Source organism: Protomyctophum parallelum, assembly GCF_964188405.1.
Source record: "Protomyctophum parallelum genome assembly, chromosome: 2".
NCBI lineage: Eukaryota > Metazoa > Chordata > Actinopteri > Myctophiformes > Myctophidae > Protomyctophum > Protomyctophum parallelum.
Window position 1 is genome coordinate 56,611,296 of NC_139699.1, and position 23,315 is coordinate 56,634,610.

Genomic DNA, 23,315 nt, shown 5'->3' on the forward strand with positions numbered 1-23,315 from the left:
TCTCCCTTGCGGCACAACAACAGGTAATTCACATCGTTTAATCCATTGGCTATTTTCGTTTCGATTTGGTCGCACGGGCAAAGGCGAGGGGGGGCGCAATCCTATCATCTTCTGTCGTGTGTGTGTGTAAACACCGGCCATGTGCTTAGTTACAGTATATAGCGCTGTAATCCACCTCCGGTGTACTTACCGTTGTTGTGCCGCGCGGTGCGAGGGAGGCCAGCGCCTGCGGCCAAGTGGCAAGTGGTTGAAGGTCAGGGATTGAGCGAGGCAGAGGTCGCTGCCTGTGGAACTGTTTGCTTTGCCAGGGTAGGACCGTACGAGCCTGCTAATGCACACAGCCCCCCCCCCCCCCGCTAGAAGCATTGGTAAACAACAGGTCACAGTGCAGCAGCTGCTGCATAAGTAGCCATCTCCAATAAATGGAGCCGATCGATGCCAAGCATTCCAGTTCCTCCCTGCTGCTCTCAATGGCCTCGCCTTATATAAAGCTTGTGTGTTCACTTCGTATTCATGTGCTAACCTTTTTAAGCTACAATCCAGGACAACATGTTATTTTACCCAATATGTATGGTAGAGTACACAATATCACTATACAGTATACTATAGAACGGGCGGCGGTGGCTCAGGGGTAGAGTGGCCGGATGGAAAACACAAAGTTCGAACCCGGGCTCCCCCAAAGTTAGTGTCGGAAGTGTCCTTGTGCAAAACACTGAACCCCTAATTGCTCCTGATGTGCTTGGTTGGTGCCTTGCATGGTTTCCGACGCCATCAGTGTATGAATGGGTGAATGTAATCTAAATGCACCATTTGCCATTTTAGAACGTACCGCGGTGGTTGGAGGTGGTTTCCCTACTCTTTAGACCCTGGTGTGTAGGGTAGGACAACAGATAAGAAAGAGACAACTTCTGATATTTAAATATTGGTCCATATCCAAACAACAATATCAGTGTCTTTTTTCATATAATAATATGGAAGTTTTGAAAGGTGACAAATGACAATACAGGCAGCAGACAGGAACTGGCATCACGAGTGGAGGAAGCCTCAGGCGTAACACGGTATTGCCAGTACAGTTAGTACATTATTAGTGTCGCGTTGCCAGACTGTTGCCTCTCGCAGTTTTAAAATGCTTCCGTGAAGCAACAGAAGCTCTGATCCGTTTCGCCTTTACAGTCGAGAAAATGTATCCTAATATAAATAGAAATCACCTAAGCATAATTATATAGCTTCCTACTTCCTACTAGCAGGAATGGAAATTAAAAAATACAATGTAAAGATATTTTAAAATATATTTCCGTGAACGGAAATGCCAGCTTCCTTACTCGGATTTCAGGAGGTGTGTAGTTCCAGACTCTATTTAGCATTCAGAGATTGTGGAATAGTTGTCTGGCTATACGAGACTAGTACAATATTGTCCTAAAATATTAAATATATTATAATATATTAATAAAAAAATGATCATTGTAAATGTCTACCAAAACCAGATATATGTGTGCAATGCTCTGGAAGCCTCTCTACTGTGAACGGACGGTTCAATTATTGACGATGATGATTATTTCTTTCTAGGGAGTTTTTAAGTAAGTTTTCCAGGGTATTCTTACTTCACTCCTGAATCCTGCTCAACCGAATGCTGACGTTTTTCTTTTATAAATCATATGTAATTATTGTCTATTACCCAATTAGTATAACGCGAGTGCAGTTTGTTTCACATGATTTGAATATCTGGCATTAATAACATGATCTGTTGCCCTTGCTTTGAGAAGAGCTGCAGCGACTTGTGTGTGTGTGCGTGTGTGTGCGCCACCGTCGTGTCGCTTCGCCTTGTTTTGGCAGCGCGTGGAAGGTCATACAGCGTTCACGTTGTGTAACACCGAATGAAAGACGTCTCCATCCTCGCTTTTCCGTTTGTGCGGCGTGTGAAATGTGTCGGCGTTGCTTTGCTGCTGCAGTGCCTCTATCTCCTCTTAATCCATTCTGGGCGGGAACCCCTTTCTGGTGTTTTAAACATTATGTTATAATTTAGCTATTGAAAAATAGCAGACCTGCAGTGGCGCGCTATGAGCTCGCAGGTCTGCTATTTTTGAAAAATCATGAAAATGTGGCACAAACCTTGAAGGTATATTCTTTCAGAGCGAACGTTTTTTAACTCAAATCTTTGCTTCTGAGGGGTTCCCTGGAACTACATATTTTCAGATGGGGGGTCGGCCGCCAATTACATATAATATTGAACACCACTGAATATATAGAAACATAGGTATAGACATTTTCAAAATGTCGACGTCGTCAGGCCTAATTGGGTTAATGAGAGGCAGCCTTGAGGAGGCACGCCGTGTCTCTGACAGCAGCGCTCACTGCGACGCTGATAGAACTTAATTCCCTGCCGAGTCCTCTGATGTGATTGCTGCCTGCCTGCCTGCCTCCGCCGTAGTCGTCGTGCTGCGGGGGACAGAGATTATCGGATTACTACCAGCACAATGAGCGAGAGGACCCCCCCCCCCCCAAAAAAGAAGACTTCATTTGCAAACTCTAAATAAGTGATGTGTTTGTGGCCGACAGCAATACGTCTGTTAAGCCGTGCAACACAATCCCTTGTTTTTTTTTACTGTGAGTCATAAGCTGTCAAGCTCCATACACGGTACAATCCGGTTTGATTTACCCTTGAGGGACCATTTGGTTACATTTGTCTCTATACACACTCTCAGAGTTAAATCTAAATATTATTACTTTGCCGTTCGCTCTATTCAACCCCAGGGCGAGTTGTGGTTTTAAAGACTCTATTCCTAACCTTTTTAACATTTTTATTAGTATTTACTTACTTACTTTCTTATTTTACTTTCTTATTTTATTTTATGTCCAGTACTATTCACACCATCATCATCTGCTGATTATTCGCTGCTGGTACCTGTGTGAGTGACAAAAAATATATACACTTTTGACATTGAGGATTTGACTGTATAGTGGGAAATGCAATGAAAAATATGTTTTGTGAACTCTGTTTCACCCTGACGGTGCTTCTCTATTTTTCAGCGTTGATTGGACTGCTCACCTTGTAGGCCTACAAAGGCTGTTGTTATCACAGTCTCTGTCCCCACCGGCACAGCCTGGACCTGCTGTCCCCTGGGCCGTGTGCTGTGGTGGAAGTACAGTTTCCTTCTTTTATTCGATTTGTCTTTTGAGCGGTGGCGGCACCGTCTCCTATGCACAGCTAAGTGTGTCTGTCCGTATGTATGTCCGTGTCAGTACGTCAGTACCCCTGGTGTTGTGTAAGGAAAATTGTTATTTTCCTTTACACCCAGAGGTCAAACATTCTATTAAGTCAACAACTGCGGACTCCAAAGCCACCGCTCACTTCACACATTATGGTGTTATTTTTTCTCCCCGTTTTATAACTTAAGAAAAAGTAGCAATACCACAATATTGTGTGTGTGTGTGTGTGTGTGTGTGTGTGTGTGTGTGTGTGTGTGTGTGTGTGTGTGTGTGTGTGTGTGTGTGTGTGTGTGTGTGTGTGTGTGTGTGTGTGTGTGTGTCACTGTGTGTGTGTGTGTGTCACTGTGTGTGTGTGTGTGTCACTGTGTGTGTGGGGGAAGGTTGTGAGATATTTGGATGGGGGTGTTCTTGTTGGTTGAGTGTTGCTTGAGGCTCATCACCACTAATGGGCTGTTGACCCCCAGTGGGTGGGAGAGTGGGTTGGGTGGAGTGGGTGATTCATCACTGCCACGTACAGTCTTACACGTGTCATCGGACCCCCCCACCCCTCACTGGGAGATCAGCCAACGTCACGTCATCAAAGGTCCTCGCTACCGTAACGGTAGCTTTCAGTGTTTCCCCTACTGTCTGTAGCTAGCCAGAAGCTGATAAGTGTGGGGATAGTCTCGCGTAGCCAGACAACTATTTCCACACTCTCCGAATGCTATAGAGGGTTTATGACGACGAGGGGCCCAGGAAATAATTCCCCACATGCGTTTAACCCCATTTCAAAATAACTTATTTAAAGATCTGTAAGCCTCGATCAAAGCCAACTCGGATCGTGACAAATCATGACAACAAACACAATATTTTGGGCCGGACAAATAATTACAAAGACTAAAAACAACAAAAAATGTGTCGTTAACCGGCCCTTTTTTTCTTCTTTCTAATTAAGCTAGGCCCAAAAAAAATGTTTGTTTGTCATGATTTGTCACGATCCGAGTTGGCTTTGTTCGGGGCTTACAGATCTTTAAATAAATACTTTTTGAAATGTCAACGGGGAAAATGAATGGGGAATTATTTCCTGGGCCTGTCGACGCCTTGAAGGGGGCAGGACTGTTATGCTCCACAAGAGTCTGGAACTAAGTAAGGAAGCTGCCATTTCCGTTCATGAAAATATATTTTGGAATATCTTTATTACATTATTACATTATTATTTTTTATAATTTCTGGTTGGTGTCTGGTTTCTATTTATATTTGGATAAAGGTGAGCGACTGTAAAGACGAAACGGAAGTGGGGAGGAGTCTCAGACAGAGCTTCCGTTGCTCCAGACTGTAAGACGGAAGCTTTTGAAAACTGTGAGAGGCAACAGTCTGGCCACGCGAGACTGTAGTGTGGGGGGGGGGGGGGGGGGGGAGATTTCACGCATGCATACTCGTGCAGCGCACGGTGACATTTTCTTTTTTGCTGTCTTTTGCAGTCATTTGCGGTTATTTGCCTTTTTTTGTCCTAGGGAAGAACAGAGCTTTACTAATATACCCTATAATCTGCCACTGCTGCTGTTTTGAGAATTGCTTAACGTCCCAAATCAGTTCTTATGGGCGTCCCTGGAACAAAGTATTATCACACAAAGTGTCCACGTCCACATCAACGCAGGGGTCCTTGACATGAAAATGTTTGAGCACCAGTGGTGTTGTAGACTATAGAGCACAGGCGAGTAGATTACACAGCAGAGTCTGCAGTAACATACTCTCCTCTTCTCTACTTTCTATCCTATACTGTACCTTCCATACCTCTCAATTGCTCATATTTTCTTCTGATCCTCTCATCCCTGCTGTGTTCCCCTGTCGCATTCCCAATCCCATTGACAGTGACAGTTCCAGTCACACACACACACACACACACACACACACACACACACACACACACACACACACACACACACACACACACACACACACACACACACAGTCATACTGGACCTGAACTCTGGATGCACTCTCCTCTAATCCACACAGCCAGCCTTATCTCGGCTGAGGAACAATAGGCGCAGAGAGCAGAAGGGAGCCCTGCAGAAAAGAATTGCTCCTCTCCCATAAGGCTCAGAGTCTCTCTCTCTCTCTCTCTCTCTCTCTCTCTCTCTCTCTGCTTCCAGGCAGCGGGAGCCAAGCCAAGCCTGTCACTGCTTCACATTAAGCCCTCATTTTCTGGGTCGAGAGAAGAAGAAGAAAAAAAAAGGATTTTGGGTTTCTTAGCATTTCACCCAGTCTCGTTCCAAACGGAATTTCTATTATCCGGGAGGAACACAGTCCACAGAGCAAAGACTAATCACATCTCTTTACCTGCTGCCCGCCTTGTCAGGGTCTTGATCTAGTGCTTTGCCTCTCGGTGTGTACGTGACACGGCCCTGTTTGCGATGCATTCGGAGGCCTCTGTGATTCATGTACATAGTAGGTATAGACACGGGGCACCTTTCCAAGCCTGGCCATCCCATTCGTCTTCCATTAACGAGCCTTCACCTTAGGCCTAACGAGCTGTAATTGCCACCCCAGCTTGGAATCAATGGCGTCGTCGTCGTCGTCGTCCGTGTGGTGGCCTTGAAGTGGGTCGGTCATTTACATATAGGAGGACGCAGTAAGAGTACTAAACAGACGTATAGGATCCACCACCGGGTTTTACATCATGCTCTTCTAAACTCCACATCCAACTAATTAGTCATTACTGGATTCCAGCCTTTGTTAATTAGTAGCCCTTTTCGTGATAACGGGAAGCTCAATTTTTATTTAAGCTTGTCTGTGTTCTGGAATTGACCCCACTCTGGTTGTTAAAGACTGAATTAATGACTTTTCTGCTGTATTTATTTTCTTCTCAAATCAACAACCGAGGTGGTAATACTTAATATAAATGTAGTACAGCTGTCATCCCACAGAGAAGAAACACAAACAAAACACTATAAATAAATTATGTTTTCGATGGGGACCAGTGTCTGTATCTCTTTCCCACTCTTTCTCTCTCTATCTCTATCTCTCTATCTCTCTCTCTCTCTCTCTCTCTCGCCCATGGCTGTGGAGAAAGAAAATTAAAACTTCAGCTATAAGCCGCGATGATACGCTGTTGAAGATGAAGAGGAGAAAAGAAAGAATAGAAGAATAAATCCACTCTTGTTCATACAGAAACCATGTATTTTTCCCTTTGGTTATTTAGTTAGTGTGTGTGCGTGTGCGCGTGCGTGTGCGTGTGCGCAGTACTATTCCTATTTATTTGTCTGTCTTCTCCCTCTCTTTCTCCAATCTCTCTTCTTCTTGTGCTTTTTGCCTTTTTCTGGTTGTGTAGTGTCACTGTGTGTCATCTCACTATAGGCTGGTACAGTAGCTCTCTCTCTCAGCCAGTGCTGCAGTGAAGGAACGAATGCTATTATGCATGTCTGTGCACTGTCTTCAGCATCGATTCCCTCAGGCCATCTGGGGGACCTGCAAATAAACACACACACACACACACACACACACACACACCTGAAGACAAGCAGCAGAATACAATTTGTGACCGCCAGTGTCCTTCTGCTATTCTTCATTTACCTCACTCTCAAATTGCTTCTCCCTAAGTTCGTATCATACTTCCAGTACTGTACAATAAGCACAAACTGTGCTATAGGGCCATATGTTTCTTTATTATACTCCCGGCTTAGTATCTCATGTCTATACCGTACGTACATCCCATCTGTTATAGCGAATAAATGCACCTCCAACAAGTACCACTTTAGAGAGAGAGGACATTTCATAACGTTTGGCTTTCAAACGTGGCACCTCCCTGCGAGGCTGCCTGGAAGTGTCCGCGTGTGTCATTCATTCCTGCATCAATAAGCATTCGTTCGTCCAGCATTACAGGGAGGCATGTTTGTAAAGGAAGCCCACACCGCAAAATGGTGCAGCTGCTCCTTAAAGCACAAATTGGAGGCTTTCTCCAGAGCTGGCATCCAGTCATTCCAGTTTTTTAGTAAAAGAAGCATGCCTGGAGACCGGGCAGGCAGCGGGCAGCTCACAAGGGGTACCCACCACCACCACCACCACCACACCACACGCTTGGCATGATGTGTGAGCCTGAAGAGAAGGATCGCATCGGAGGAGGAAAGGCATGAAAGAACGCCGTGGCTGCTGCTTCTGTGCCTTAATTATGTGGTGTGGGGCTGATAGAGGCACACACAGACAAGCACGCTGGACTGGAGGAATCAAAGCTCTGCTGACTGCAGGTGCTTTTCACCTCGTTTCCAATTTGGAAAAGTGTTTTACCGCCCGTAGATTAATGACCTACTTTGTCATACAACTTTGTCATACGAGAGTGCACAAAAGTAGTGAAAATAGTAGATCTACTAAGGTGTGAGATATCACTATCACCTTTTTGAAAGTAAAAGTGGCGCTTTTGACTAAATTATAGAGTAACTAAATTTGATCCACTGGAACTCAGTTTCGTATTGTTTTCTCCATTTCCCGAAAAGTAACCCTTTTGCACGTACAAGGCTTTTGCCCCAATCAAACACTAATAATGTATCCCTTTGTCTTTGCCGTGTCTGTTCAAAAACAATGCATCGGCATGGAAATGACATTGAAACCAGGGGGTGAGATTGTGAGCGCCAAAACTGACAGACAGCACTGCTTTGGGTCTGCTCTCGTGGCGGTGGTGGGGGTGGTGGGGTTGGGTGTGTGAGCCAAGACGTTGCCTCCCTGCGGAGTGCCTATACACTCGCTCACTGCAGACCGGAGCGAAAACCTCAGCAGCCAGCCAGCCGGCCGCCACGGGTCACGGAGCAATCACCTCTGATTGTCAGCCAGCTCTCTGACTGACACGCTCTACCTCTGGGTGGCCTTCCAGATAGCTCAAAGCCCCCCAAGTGCCGCGACACGATAGACCTTGGGGGGGGGGGGGGGGGATGAGAAAAAGATTGAAATCAGAAGCCGTGGAGACGGCTTATATGTCCCCGGGATCAGAGGCTTTTGTTCCGCTTAACGTCTCGCAATCGAGTGCCTCTGTTGCAGAGCGAGCACCTTTTTTTTTAAACAGCTGCGACTCCACTCACCTTTTCTTTGGGTTTCAATCAGGTTAAAGTTGTGGAGAGTGCCTAGTGCTTTTGTAGCAGAGTGGCTCAGAGCCTCTGCGTAAAGAGTTAGTTTGACGTCCCAATAATCCGACATTACTAACCCTACCTAACCCTAATATCTTCCCTGACAAAGGGTTAATTCCCTCCTAGGGTAGCGGTTAAGATGTTTGGCTCTTCCCACACAGGAGACCTGGGTTCGAATCCTGGGTTCAATTCAGTTTCACTGCGTGATTGTGTCCCTGCGTCATCATTACTAATATATCCTGTACACACCTGCCATATTTAGATGGCTACAGTAAGCCAAATATAATAGTGGCCTGCACAACTACTCATTTAAATGGCAGCCTGCAACTGAACAGCCAGTTGGCCACATACCGGGAATCAAAAACACCATCCCATCGACATCCTCCACTGTGCACTGGAGATTGACTCTGTGGCGGTTTCACGCGGCGTCGCCAAGACGACCAGCTACGCTGCACACTGGACCAAACTGCCCGGTGCACATTTAACGATGTCATTGAGTTACCATTTGTATAATATCATGTTACTGCTCTGCTCTCACATGTTGCCTCCTCCATAGTTTGCATTGTGCACAGTGAGTTCAGTGAATATGCCCCCGTGTTCAAAGTGTATTTAACAGCGTTGGCGTCTCCTCACTTTGATATCGCGCTGCAGTCAAGGTGATTACACAAAGCACAGTCTTGACCTAGCTGATAACAATAGCCGTTGATAATAAGATGCGCACGGCCTTGGATTTTGTCTTAAGAAGGACTGCGGCAGGGGAGAGGGTAAACCCTCGAAGCCTGAGATTATTTCTGTGCATTGTTTTCCACCGGGTGCGAAGTCAGTCAATCACATTTAATCCTGCTCTAGTGCAGGGGAGATCCCTTCAATCAAATCCTACACATCCACAATGCCCCCTCGAAATGCTTAGCAGCTGCAAATTCTCTAGCTTTTATATGCCAGTGAGTGGGTGGTACTGATACACAGAGATAGATAAAATTGCTCTAGTGTACATCAAATCCTTCACCCTGTAATAGAAAGGTAGAGATAAAGTAAGATAAACCTTGATTGATCCCCCATGTTGAAATTCTGATGTCGTACTCGTAAGTGTGAAGCGCAGCATATAGTAACGGGTGAGAGTAGAGAGGAAATATGAAACAACGTTATAACACTGTGGAGTTCAGATCCAGTTCAGATAATGTCCAGTCACTGGACACATCTGAACTGGATGTGAACTCTCCTGACTGTGGACTGTCTGTTAAAATATGTATAAATAATATACATAATAAATAATGTATCGGTGAATATATGCAATGCATGAACGTACATAAGATATGTAGGCTACAGACTATCAATGGTGTGAATCAATATTATGAGACCGATGCTGAATATCAGAGCATACCTATTTACACGCACCTGGTGACAGTGACTGCAGGGCCAATCAGGCAATCATGGAAGGAGGTAGGGCCCGCACTGTCGCACACCATTAATTTGGTAAAGAATTACTTTATTGAACAAACGACTCAAATCTTTGCTTCTGGGGGGGGGGGGGGGGGGGGTCATTGGAACAACATATTTCCAGATGCTGGTCGGTGGCCAAATACAGATAACGTTTGGTGTCCTTGACATGAAATATTGAGCACCACTGATACAGAAACATGAGGTATTTCAGAAAACTGTCAGAATTTAGAAGTCATTGGCAGGTCGTTGAGTCAGGGTGGAGGAGGGGTGGGTGGGGGTATTGGCGGGTCGTTGAGTCAGGGTGGAGGAGGGGTGGGTGGGGGTATTGGCGGGTCATTCAGTCAGGGTGGAGGAGGGGTGGGTGGGGGTATTGGCGGGTCATTCAGTCAGGGTGGAGGAGGGGTGGGTGGGGTATTGGCGAGTCATTCAGTCAGGGTGGAGGAGGGGTGGGTGGGGGTATTGGCGGGTCATTCAGTCAGGGTGGAGGAGGGGTGGGTGGGGGTATTGGCGGGTCATTCAGTCAGGGTGGAGGAGGGGTGGGTGGGGTATTGGCGAGTCATTCAGTCAGGGTGGAGGAGGGGTGAGTGGGGGTAGTGGGGGGTCGTTCAGTCAGGGTGGAGGGCTGGGTGGGGGTATTGGCGGGTCGTTCAGTCAAGGTGGAGGAGGGGTGGGGGTATTGAGGGGTCATTCAGTCAGGGTGGAGGAGGGGTGGGTGGGGGTATTGGCGGGTCGTTCAGTCAGGGTGGAGGAGGGGTGGGTGGGGTATTGGCGGGTCGTTGAGTCAGGGTGGAGGGGTGGGTGGGGGTATTGGCGGGTCGTTGAGTCAGGGTGGAGGGGTGGGTGGGGGTATTGGCGGGTCATTCAGTCAAGGTGGAGGAGGGGTGGGTGGGGGTATTGGCGGGTCATTCAGTCAAGGTGGAGGAGGGGTGGGTGGGGGTATTGGCGGGTCATTCAGTCAAGGTGGAGGAGGGGTGGGTGGGGGTATTGGCGGGTCATTCAGTCAAGGTGGAGGGGTGGGTGGGGGTATTGGCGGGTCATTCAGTCAAGGTGCAGCACTATCCACTATCCGGCTGCCAGGCTGGTTACAGTTAATGTCTTTGATTGAATCCAGAGAGAGGCCGGCTCCGCGCTCACTGCCATGATAATATGCCTAGAGGGCTCCTCCTGCATGTACTGTATGTATGTATGTATAGTGTAAGTTGGACGAGAAAGACACTCTGGATTTACAGAGAGAACTGTCTCGCTTTCTCTCTCTCTCCCATTAGGTCGAATCTGTCCAGTTCATGAACCAAGGCATGACAACGAGAGAGAATATATTAAAGACTATAATCGTTGAAGAGTTGAACGCTTCTCAGCATATTTTATTTTTTTTAACTTTGTTTATTGGTTTTTTCCACAGAAGCATTCAATACTGGAGTTGAAAAACAAAAAAATGGGACATTTGTGGTCGTAGTGACTACTGCTTGCGGAACTCGACTCCGTCTTGTTCCTGACCGCATCCCTGTCGTGGCAATAATCACGTTAACCCACACCCTCTCGTGTAATATTGCTTAATTATGTGCTCTCAGCAATGACTATATTATGCCAATCTAGTTCTTAAGAGACCATGGGGTGCCATTAAGGACTTCAAATAATATTACTAATCATATTACAGTTTTATGAGCTGGGGGCGTGTTGTATGTCATATTGCAATTTTGGTGCATTTTAAGAAGCGCTTTCGACACCCCGTGGATTGCGCAAAACGGCCTTGAATTAGTCATGGGTGTGTTTAAGGCGTGTTTGAGACGTACCCAATCAACATGTCCGTACTATTCTCTTTAACAGTCAGCTGATGTCACATACGGAATGCACACTTTGGGGATCGTGGTATTACATTTCTTCAGGCTGGCACCATAGAAGACATGACATGACTTTGTCACATTTGGGTTAATTATTCCTATTGCACTGCATGCTGTCACCTTTATGCCTCAAAATAATTTGTTTCTATTGAAAAACACCAGTAAAATAACGTTTATTATATATTTTTTATTTCATTCAAGTCATGATGAAGGAATGAGTTGAATGCTGCTGTGCCTGTGGCCCCGATGGTATATGGTCTTCGCTCGTAGCATTTTATTGAAGAAGACTTGAATCGGGTGATACAGCATACTTCCCAAGGATTGTGATACAGCAAACTTCCCAAGGATTATGGAGATGTTTTTATTTATTTTTAAGGTTGAGAAATGAAAGAATTATGGCTGTTTCTAATCTCAACATTTTACAAAACAAGGCTGTTGCCATGTCTCATAGAAACAAGTAAATAGGTCTATAAAAATAAGCGCATATAACAGGGGTCTGCAACCTATTTTAAATGAAGTGCCATGTTTATATTTTCTAGATAGTGAGTCTGCCATATCCAGATTAATTTTAATGACACTGCATTAAAATAAAAATATATATTTTGATTGTCCACAAATATAAAGTTCTTCCTTATTTTTAAATATGTTCTTGCACATTGTTATAATGATCATTATATATATATATCCCCCTGCAGTCAGAGTTCATAGTTTTAATGAATGAATGTGATGCATTGTGAGCTGGTATAGATCTGCTATTTTCAAAAGTAATCTTGGAAATGTTTTATTTAATTTTTGGATTAGCCGTCCTTAGTTGGGCAAATGCATTCATCTGGGGATCCTTGACATGGGAATGTGCTGTGTGAGGATCACTGGTTTAAACAACATTAGGAGAAAAGCCCAAATAACCACTTTAGAAACAAGAAAAGCAACCACAAAATAGTACAACTACCAATATTTACAAGCAACTTTACAGAAAAAGAAGCCGCTTATAATAAACAGACATGGCAACACTCTAGCAGCCTCCCAGAGCCGCTCAAGTGTAAAATCAAACAGTGCTTGTTGCGTTTATGAGGTGGTCAGACCCACGTCTAATCGTTATGCGCTGAGTGTCTTTAGGTCAAGGGGCTTAATAGCAAATTGCGCAAAGCGAAAATAATTAACATATGGACACTACCACAATGCTAAAATATTCAGGAACGCCGTATGCCATAATATGTGTGTGCGTTCAACACGGGCCGAGTGCGTTCAACACGGGCCGATATGCCTTTCATAATACCATTGTGCGCAGAGCGAGGGCAATTTCTGTATTACCCCATTGTAAAACGGATCTTCAAAATGGCACCCCGTGTGTGAATTGGGTGTTAATGGTTTATGGTTCTTGCTGTTGTTATGCATCCGGTAGATGCAGTTGTAAATTGTCTTCATCCTACGACAAATAGTGAAAAAGAATTCAGCCAGACTGAAAGTGGTTAAGTTGTAGCACTCAGAAACGGAATAAAAACATGTCCTTTCCATACGTAAGTAAAAAGAAGCCTGTGCTGGATCGAGTAGGTTCCTAGGTATCTCCTCCAAGATAGGAGGCCCAAGCCCTTTTTTGACCTTAAGATCCATGAACTGAGCTGAGGAACAATAAAGATCAGAGACTACAAGATTTGTAATTTATTTTGTGACTGCAGCACAATGACCTCCAGACAGTCAGTCTGCCTCCTGCACAGCGTTCAGCCTACAGTACAGTACAGTACAGTACAGTACAGTACAGTACAGTACAGTACAGTACAGTACAGTACAGTACAGTACAGTACAGTACAGTACAGTACAGTACACCTCCAGACAGTCAGTCTGCCTCCTGCACAGCGTCCAGCCTACAGTACACCTCCAGGAATGTCCCCTCCGCTCTGCCATGCCTTTGTTCTACGTTATTTACTGCCGGGGGAATATCAATACTGGAAGACCAACTAAAGCCATTGGCTCGGACCAAAACTTCATCAACTTCTGCAGTTTAGAGTGACGACGGTCTGTATTATGTCATCGGTGGGACATAAATTAGACCACTAAACTATTTCAAGACATCACTGCCTTGGCTTATTAGTGCTTCATTACTGTATTTGTGTGTTATGTTTCTTATTTATGTCCTTGTGTTCCCTTGAAGCGAGACACGGCGCCTGACCAATTAGTGTAGTCTTTCTGGTTCCGGGCAAAGTTCCTGTGGTAGAAGAGATCTCACATTTCCTCCTTTTTAAAGTTGTTCTTTTCTTTGTCTCTGACCTTGTGAGCACATATACTGCAGCCCACTGTTTGGGTTCCAACATAAGGCAGTGTGTGCGTGCGTGTGTGTGTGTGTGTGTGTGTGTGTGTGTGTGTGTGTGCGTGCGTGTGTGTGCGTGTGTGTGTGTGTGTGTGTGTGTGTGTGTGTGTGTGTGTGTGTGTGTGTGTGTGTGTGTGTGTGTGTGTGTGTGTGTGTGTGTGTGTGTGTGTGTGTGTGTGTGTGTGTGCGTGCGTGCGTGCGTGCGTGCGTGTATGTGTGTGTGTGGGGGGGGTGTAGGTAGTAGAGGTCAAAATTGTCGGCAGAGGGGCGAGGTTCAGGAAGTGCAGCATCTGGAAGGGGAACTGCGGTATCCGGCGAGGAGGACTCCGAGGCACATCAAGAGAGGGCGTGGCGCCTGACCTCCGACCCCTAAATAGAGGGTAGAGGTCAGGGAGGGGGAGACGAGCTGCAGCTGTGCAACAAATTGCGGCGGTCCCCATACTGTGTGGAAGCCGTCTGTGTAATCTAGCCCGACACATGTATCCCCACCCAGCTTACCTTAGCGTGCCTCAACAGGGGCCGTCAGGAAGAGAGAGAGAGAGAGAGAGAGGAAGGCACTCAGTGTCATGTCAAAATGTGCATAAAGAGGGAATGAAAGCACATCAGAGGGAAAAGGATGCGGGTCCTACTGAGAGAACATTGACGCAGCGGTCTGTCAGCAAGGCTCTGCTGCGACACCGCCCCCCACCTCCCAACCCCACACACACACACCCACACACACACACACACACACACACACACACGCATATATACACACACGCACACACCAATGCCGGGAGTCTTAATCCCTCACAGCAGTTTATCCAAGGCAATGCGCTTCCAATTAAAGGAGCCAGGATTTACTCCCCGGCGTTCTCCTCTTTGCCCCTCTCAGTTCTCCTTATACCCCTCCTGATCCTCTCATTGATTCTCCCCCCTCGCTCCCCCTCCGCTGCTCTTACTCCTATCTCCCTCTTGCCGTTTGCCCTTCCACTAAGGAGACAGGCCACGCAACCTCGCCCGGGGTCTCGTAATGCCGATTCCTTTTAGCAAGTGAGAGATCAAAGGGGAGGAGTTGCTCTTTAAGCGAGAGATTACGGCAGAGATGGCGGTAGATCTGGGCCTCACCTCTCTCTGCCTCACCCTCCACACCCCTTCCGTTGCTCAGTTTTGCTCCATTAGGCACAACGTATTGCTCTTTTTTTTTTCTTCTGCAAGAGCTCCCTTGGGCTGAGAGGCAATTATGCAGTGGTGTGGCATAATATTTCATTCTGTTCGCATCGCATTAGTCCACGGCTGCCCGTTAGCGGCTTCATGCGGCCCTAGAGGAAGGCCTGCTATAGCTCCTAATGGCTTGATGTGAGTTGAAGGAGATTGAGAAGAGGAGAAAGAGGGGGAGAAGGGAGAGGGATGGTCTCAAAGGGCACGATACTTCCTGAGGGGACAGCGCTGGTGTTCTAGTATGTATACTGTAGGTAGAGTATAGCGTTGTGTTTGTTCAACACAGTTTGGGCTAGATGGTATAGGTAAGCAAATACATGAAACCATTCATGCCATCAAGTGTTTTGCGAGTGCTTGAATCCAGCATGCCGGTATTTATATGGTCGTGGCTTCTTCGTCTAGAAGTCTGTGTCCAGAGCTAATCAGTGCCATATTGCTTGCACACTGCCAGTAGGCCACATGTTAAGTCAATGGTGCTCTGATCAACTTTGCCCAAATTTGAAATGTCCAAGGTTCCACTTTCCCGGTGTTCACCGTTCCCATTCTGGATTCCGAGATCCACATGATTTCATTTTCCAGTTTTCTTTTGACCTCTTTCCCAACCAGCATGCAACAGACTACAGCGCTACTTCACCAGCACTTAATTAATTCTGTAACCCCCCCCCCCCCCATCTATCTATAAATGTGCCACGTCTCTGTATGTCTGAAATCCACGTTCACCGAGAACCGTTCGCCCCGCCGACTTCAAATGTGACACACACGTTCCACACCCCCACATGGAGTGCAGGGCTCCTGCCCAGGCTCTGGACATCTCCATATATGGAGCTGGCATCACAATGTGTTCTGACATCTGCATAATATACTAACTGGGTGGGGCATGCATTTCCAACTTGCATCGTTCCAAGTAGGCCAGGGCACAACGGGCAACTTAACAGCGTGTTTCCTCTCATAATAGCGACGTTTATGGGGAAAGTGTTGGTTTCAGGGCAAAACAATGATTGAGCGACGCCGGGGTGAGAGGAGAAGCGAGGGCTGACAGAACAGAACAGACATGTGAAAGCCGCAGGCTGGGGCTGTTTCCAGCCGTGGTGATGATTAGCCAACACTCCGGCAGGTTGCACCGTGTGCTGTCGCAGGTGCTGCAAGTTTCACCTCATTTCTTAGGTGAATGCGAACGGAGATAAAAGCCTGTGTACCGAGGCTACCCCAGGCCCCCTCTCTCTTCTCCCTGCCTCCTTTCAAAGCCTGTGTACCGAGGCTACCCCAGGCCCCCTCTCTCTTCTCCCTGCCTCCTTTCAAAGCCTGTGTACCGAGGCTACCCCAGGCCCCCTCTCTCTTCTCCCTGCCTCCTTTCAAAGCCTGTGTACCGAGGCTACCCCAGGCCCCCTCTCTCTTCTGCCCGCCTCCTTTCAAAACTCTTCACTTCCATCACTAGTATAAATATGCTGTCCCTCTCACCTGAATTGGTTAGCTACGGCATACCTATTATTCAGGGAGCATTAGTGGGGGGATGTAATTGATCATCATCATTTAATTAATAGAAGAGCGGAAAGGACTGGAGAGAAAATTATTCATAATAATTCATAAGTAATAACCGGCTCACCACAACCAGCGCGCAGATAGCAGAAACTCTGCCGCCCTCTCCGCCGAGGGACACACAAACAAAACAAACAAGCCTTAATGCCACCACTTTTACTGAACAACATCCCTCCATGTTCTGGACTCTGGAGCCTTGAGTAAAAATGTATGATAGCTTATAGCCTACACTATACTCACAAATAAAGAAAGTGTTATTTTAAGGAGGATGCTGGCTAAAGCACACCAAGGCACTGGCAGCAAGCTACCCTACTATGGGGTGATTAGATCAGATCTCCACTGTGGAGGTGATAGACCTAACATAAACCTGGACATAAAAAGTAGAGGACTATTAACAGCAAAGTGGGCTGATGGAGATAATACAATGTGGGCTGCTGCTTCTCAAGTATTGGCCATTTCAGACGAGAGACAAGCTAGTGAGCCAATGACATCTTTTCACCGCTTGGAGATCTGCTATATTGGCTTTTTATTGTATTTTATTTATTTATTTTGTATGCATTTTGGGGGAAATATTTTGGAGGTGTTTGTGGAACTGTTCACCTAGAATGTCCCCAAACAGGGACATCTAATTAAAAGTGGTCTTAACTAATGACTCTACTGTAGCTATTGACGCTATGTTCATGTATCTATCTACGTAATGACTACTGTTAGCAGCTACTGTAGCTATTGACACTATGTTCATGTATCTATCTAATGACTACTGTTAGCAGCTACTGTAGCTATTGGCACTATGTTTGTGTGTGTGTGTGTGTGTGTGTATTGACCCCGGCGTTCTTGTCCTCTGTGTTGCAGAGATCCGCTCTGGGAGTCGAGGGGGGTCGAAGGACAGCTCGTCGGTCAAGCAGCTGCCCCTGTACGACACCCCGTACGAGCCCACCGAGAACGGCGGTGGGGACCTGGACTCCGAGCGCTCCAACTCCTGTCCCAGGTTGTTAGTAGAGTTTCAGCATTTTGTTAATTAGGCTTTTTTTTTTGTTTAGTTAATTTGTATTAGTGTTAGACTGTTTAAGTTTTAGTTTTATTTATTGTAAGATGGATTTGTGAGGGGCGAGCTTCAACAAGGTCAGACAAATGTGAAGATTTCTGACAAAGACTTAGCTTGAAAGTCATCTATGCACGGTACATAAGGTTCTTGCACATCTTTTCAGAAAGACTGCAGAAATACGCTGCTAAAAATCCCCAAAACGCAGCAGTGTGCACTGTGCAGGGACCTTAGTACTTATTTATTACTTTGTTTTAAAAAAAAATCACTTTTTCAATTTCAGTGTAGGTTATTTGTTTGGCTATTTGGATCACTCTAATAAGCTGGTGTTGTCCCCAGGGAGAGCAGACTGCCTCAGGATGACGAGCGGCCCCCAGAGGAGTACGACCAGCCCTGGGAGTGGAAGAAGGAGAGGATCTCCAAGGCCTTCGCAGGTACACACTCGTACACACTCGCAGGTACCAGTGGTTCTCAGACCCCCATAACTCTGACAGTGTACAAATGGGACTGTTTATACACTCTTAGAGTTATACAGACTTGTGAGGGACCATTTGAAACCCCCTCAAGGAACCCTGAGGGTCCCTGGGCCCCACTTTGAGAACCACTGGTGTAGATTAAGTGGACCTTTTTTTCTCCCCCCTTGTACAAACAAGTTTGACTTGTTGATGTAAAATGAGCCTTGGGGAACATTTCTCCCCATCATTCAAAATGTTGTTTTACTCTGAACCCATTACACCGCAATTTGATTGTTTACCCAAAATGTTGGGAATCATCATAATTGTAAACTAGTAACAGCCTCAAAATGCACATAAATGCATGTATTTCATGTTTATTCACGTCAGAATGTTCATGGCAGGGACCCCAAAGACAAGAGTTTTGTTAAACATGTTCCAAACTATACCAACTTCTTAAAGAATAGTGTAGATGCCTGTAGATCAGTATTTTTTAATACTGGAAATAAAAAGCAAGGCTTTTGCACACCTACAGGCGACAGGTGCGTAGGAGAGGGTACCGTGGCCGACAATGAAAAAGGAACAAACACAAGTTGGTTCACACACACAGTGAACCAACTTTTAATAGGGAAGGCGGCCTTCATCAGGCTATTTTTTATCAATCATCAATAAAGATAGCCTGATGAAGGCCGCATAGGCCGAAAGGTTGCTGTTTCCCTATTAAAAGTTGGTTCACTGCATTTGAAGACAGTGTGCGGGTGTTTGTTCCTTTTTTTAATACTGGAAATAAATTAATTAATTAACAATTTTGATGCTAAATTATGACACCTTGGACACCTTGGAACCTCCCAAGGACCCCTGGGGGTCCGCAGACCCCACTTTGAGAACCACTGATTAAGTTATTACGGAGTAGGCCTTTAACACAGCTGGCTTTAATTTAACCCTTCGATTGCTTTCTTTCCTCTCCAACTAACCCGAGCAGCGCCTGTTTTATTCCAACGATAACAAACGCAATTATGGGCTTGGGGATTTCACTGTCATCACACACGGCTCTGTTCCTTTTCTCTCCTTTCCCCTCCTTTGTGAGAACTCAACAGAAAGTTGATTTGCAGGTGGCTGTGCTGGTGTTTTCTTCCTGTTTAGGCTGGACACTTACTGTGCACTGGTCTGGGGTGGGGTGGGGCATGGTCGGGTGCATACTTTGGGTGCATGTCAAGATGGAGTGTTTGGTACTGTATCAGCGAATCCACTTGTAGGCCAGCTGTAGGCAATCAATGCTGCGGCGTCAAGCTGCGCTTAATGTGACACCGCAGCGTTGATTGCAATCAGCTGACCTGCAGGGCACCTCTCTGTGGATTTGTCTATTATGCAGGTACTCTGTGTGTATGTGTGCTACTGTGCTTGTATTACTACTTGTGGGGATCAAAATGTCCCTGATACTATTTGCAGAATCAGAGAAATAGACATCGTGATGACCATTTTGTCCTGGACAGGATAAATTATCGTTAAAGAAATACATATTTGGAGAGTTAAACTTACAATTAGGAAAGATCCAGGATTGGGCGTTCAGGGGTTAGCGTTGGAGTTATGGCTGATTTAGTGCGCTGATGTCTAAAGGCCTATTCATAGTCCAGTTTTCGGTGAAGAGGTGACCACCGGAAACTACAATATGACGTCACGCCACGGTGGTCAAACCGCTCACACAACACTTTTGGTGGTCACCTCTTCAGGTGTCACCTCTTCAGCTATCAGCACACGTAAAAAAAGAGTAAAATGTTCAATCCTAAGATCGCTGTCATTACATTTTTATTTCAAGTATAGTAATACAAGCGTGTGGGTGTGTTGGTGTGTGTGTGTGTGAGTGTGCATACATGTCCGCTGCCTTTCACAAAGCTTCAGCTTGGCTAACCTGTAGCCATAACACAACAGCGCTGTTCCATAGGAGAGAAAAAAGCGAATGCATCCATGCACCCTATACGGATACTTATCAAACGAAGCACGCTTCTCAGTGATTTGAAACGCCAATCTATAAAATCCCCCAAAAGATCCTTCAGATAGCCTCCAGAAGATATTTATTTCCCCCTTGCCCTTTTCTCTTTTTATATTGTTGTTTTTTTTTTCACCCTTGAACAGCTCTGCTTTGTTATGACTGCATTAGCTACGAGGGCTCTGTAACGGGCAGTGGATCAGTGCCCCACGGAGGAAAGGACTGCACTTCTAAATCCCTCACAGGTACCGGTGGAGCAGGGGACTTACAGTACTGCCATTCACACGGTGGCTCTTTTGCAAAATGGCCACCATGTGAATATTATGTGGGCAATGGGGCGGGTCGGTCTATATGTTAGAACCTGACAGGACTTGACTAGGTCCAGTTGACTCATGTTTTGGCCTGGCCCGGTTGCCGTAATCCCCAAATTATTTCCTTTTGAAAAAGAAATTATCACTTCTGTGTTTAATCATTGTAGGACTAAACACATTAAACTAACCTATTGCCTTGTGGTGTTCGTCTGCAAGGAGTTTGAGTAAAAACTCATTATGCAGATAAATACGCAGACAGTGTCCTGACTTGGACAGAACACTTTTGGGGGGGTCAGGCACGGTTCAAATCCTGAGTCAGGCTCTAATGTACAGTATGGCAGTGTTTTACATAATAATGTCTCTCTCCATTTATCTGTTCTCTGGTCTTTTCCACGTGTTTCTTAATCTGTCTGAGTGAGCACTCACATCTTAATGGGAGTAAGAAGAGTGTTTTCTTTTTTTTCTCGCTTTCAGTGATTAGTTAAAAGCGGGATGCTGCATACTTAATCACAGCTAGGCTTCTGTGCTCTCATTATTTCCCTGTCGAGCAGCACTCACAGGAGTTTATTTAGGGTGCTATTTACCAACACCCCCGCCCGCCCGCTCTCTCTCTCTCTCTCTCTCTCATATCCATTCTCTCCGTGATGATGATTAATTTAATTTGCATCGGTTCGACAAAGCGTTGGCTGAAAGTGGAGAGATATAGAAGCAAGCAGAGTCGTGCTTTGGAGAAGAAAGGGTGCACTTCAGTAAACTACTTTGATTTATTGCTCCGCATCGACTCGGTTTCTTTTCAGTTCTGTAATCATCTCTCTCTCTCTCTCTCTCTCTGTTTGGACGAGGGAGGAAGAGAATGAGAAGAAGTCTTCTTTCTTAAATTTGCTACAGCAGCGATTCATAACCTCCACAGCTGGCACTGATGGGCCGTGAGGATATTGGTCCCCCAAATAATTGGCAAAACTAAGATTTCAATGATAATATAGCATGAGTAATATTATCTAATTAATGTAACAAAACATGTCACAGTATCTTCATCATTTTACACTCTCAAGAGTCCCTGGACCACTGGTTGAAAACCACTGCCGTAGGGCATTCATTTTACGAAGGAAAAAAAAACACACAAAAAGTTAAAAGTATGAAGATATTGAGGTTTCTCCCTCCGACAGCAACGATATACCGCTGGTCTCTCTGACGGCGGCAGCGTGTTGCCGTCTTTCCACGGAGCTCATTTTTTGACCACCCATCCAAGTATGCCTTGTTTCTCCCCGACTCTGTAATATATTGTTATAGGCCGCTGTGGCATTTCAAACAATTTACATTTCAAGACACTATTTGCACACGGATGAATAATGACATTGTTGACACGTCGGGATTGCAGTGTTTGTGCTCTGGCACTTAAACGTGGAATTAAACTGTCTGCAAACAAAGTCTTAGCCGCTAATGAGGAACGATGAACATCCCCGCGAGTTGGAGATGGTGTTTGAAATAAATAAATAAAATGGAGGTCTCCATATCTCCGTGGAATTATATGGCAATGTCATCCACATAAAGGGCAATTTGTCATCATCATTGATAAGGGAATGTGAGAAAAGTAATAACCGCAGTGGTAGCCCATCCCTGTCTGAGTTTATAGGGGCCTACCCGTAGTGGGGGAAAGTACATGTAAAATGGTAAATGGTGCATTCATATAGCGCTTTCATCCAAGGTGCTTTACATAGATTGTCCGTTACATTAACCCATGCATACACCGATGGCGGAGGAAGCCATGCAAGGCACCACCCTGCACATCGGGAGCAATTAGGGGTTCTTATTAGGCGTCTTGCTCAAAGACAGTTGGACACTAACTGTAACTCTGGGGGAACTGGTAACCTCACGGTTCCCATACCGGCCACTCTACCCCTGAACCACTGCCAGGTGTTGTAGTCAAGTAGTGCACTTTTACCTTGTTATACTATTTACTATTACGATTTACAATTTCTACTACTATACTTAATATCTATTACTATTATTTGAAACCTTTAGTTATAAGGTACTATTTTAAAACCTTTATACTTACTTTGGTATAGGTATATTTTGATATACAATATTTGTTGTACTTTTACTCAAGTACAATTTGAATTGAGGCCTTTTACTTCTAGCAGTATTTTGACATTGTGGTGTTGTTACTTCCACTTCAGTGAAACATACTAGAGTACTTCTTCCACCAGTACACACAGGGCATAGAGAGGCCTGCTGGTCGCCTCCTCACACCATTTTGGTGATGTTATTATTCACCGTCGGACTATCTCTTGACAGGTATGCAATGAAATGTAAATTCCCTGCCTTGTTAGGGTGTTGGGAGGCTGTGTTACTTGTGGTTTGGTTAATCACTCATCCCCCCCCCCCCCCCCCCCCACACACACACCCCCACCCCTTCTACTCAAGCGTAGAATATGTGATGGATGACACAGGAGGTGAGGAGTGAGGAAGATGCATTAGAATTAGAACAGGGCTTCTGTGTTGTGTGTATGCCTGTGTCTGTGTGGGTGTTTATCTGTGCGTGCATGCGTGCGTGCGTGCGACCATGCGTGTGTGCGACCGTGCGCGCGTGCATGACGTCAAAATGAAGTCACTCACTTCCCTTTTTTTGAAAGAAAACATAGGAGCATGTATGGTATTTAATTAGGGTTTAATTAGGGTTTAAAAGGCCCATATATTAACCATCTACTTGATCATACTACAATGACACACCAAAGCATCAAAAGTAGCAGATCTACAAGCTGTCAGTTTTGGGTTTACACAACGACAGAGACGATATACAGTATATAATGTATGAGAGTGTTTTTTTTGTAAAACAACACATATCATCCAGGCCTGGTCAGGCTCAGGCTGTCTGAAATGTGAGCCGGCACTCGCCCAGGA

At 45.6% G+C, this 23,315-nt stretch overlaps 1 protein-coding gene across 10 annotated transcripts in view; it reads left to right on the top strand.

Annotated features, from left to right (window-relative positions):
- shf (Src homology 2 domain containing F) overlaps positions 1-23,315 on the top strand; it is a 169,030-nt gene that overhangs the window by 103,985 nt on the left and 41,730 nt on the right. For 2 of the 10 annotated variants that reach the window (XM_083760175.1, XM_083760182.1), the window contains exons 3-5: positions 17,475-17,613; positions 18,004-18,098; positions 20,250-20,348. In XM_083760175.1, the coding sequence (XP_083616301.1) occupies positions 17,475-17,613; positions 18,004-18,098; positions 20,250-20,348 (333 nt within the window). The remainder of the gene's footprint in view (positions 1-17,474; positions 17,614-18,003; positions 18,099-20,249; positions 20,349-23,315) is intronic. The other 8 variants (XM_083760177.1, XM_083760183.1, XM_083760180.1 and 5 more) reach the window with 6 other exon arrangements.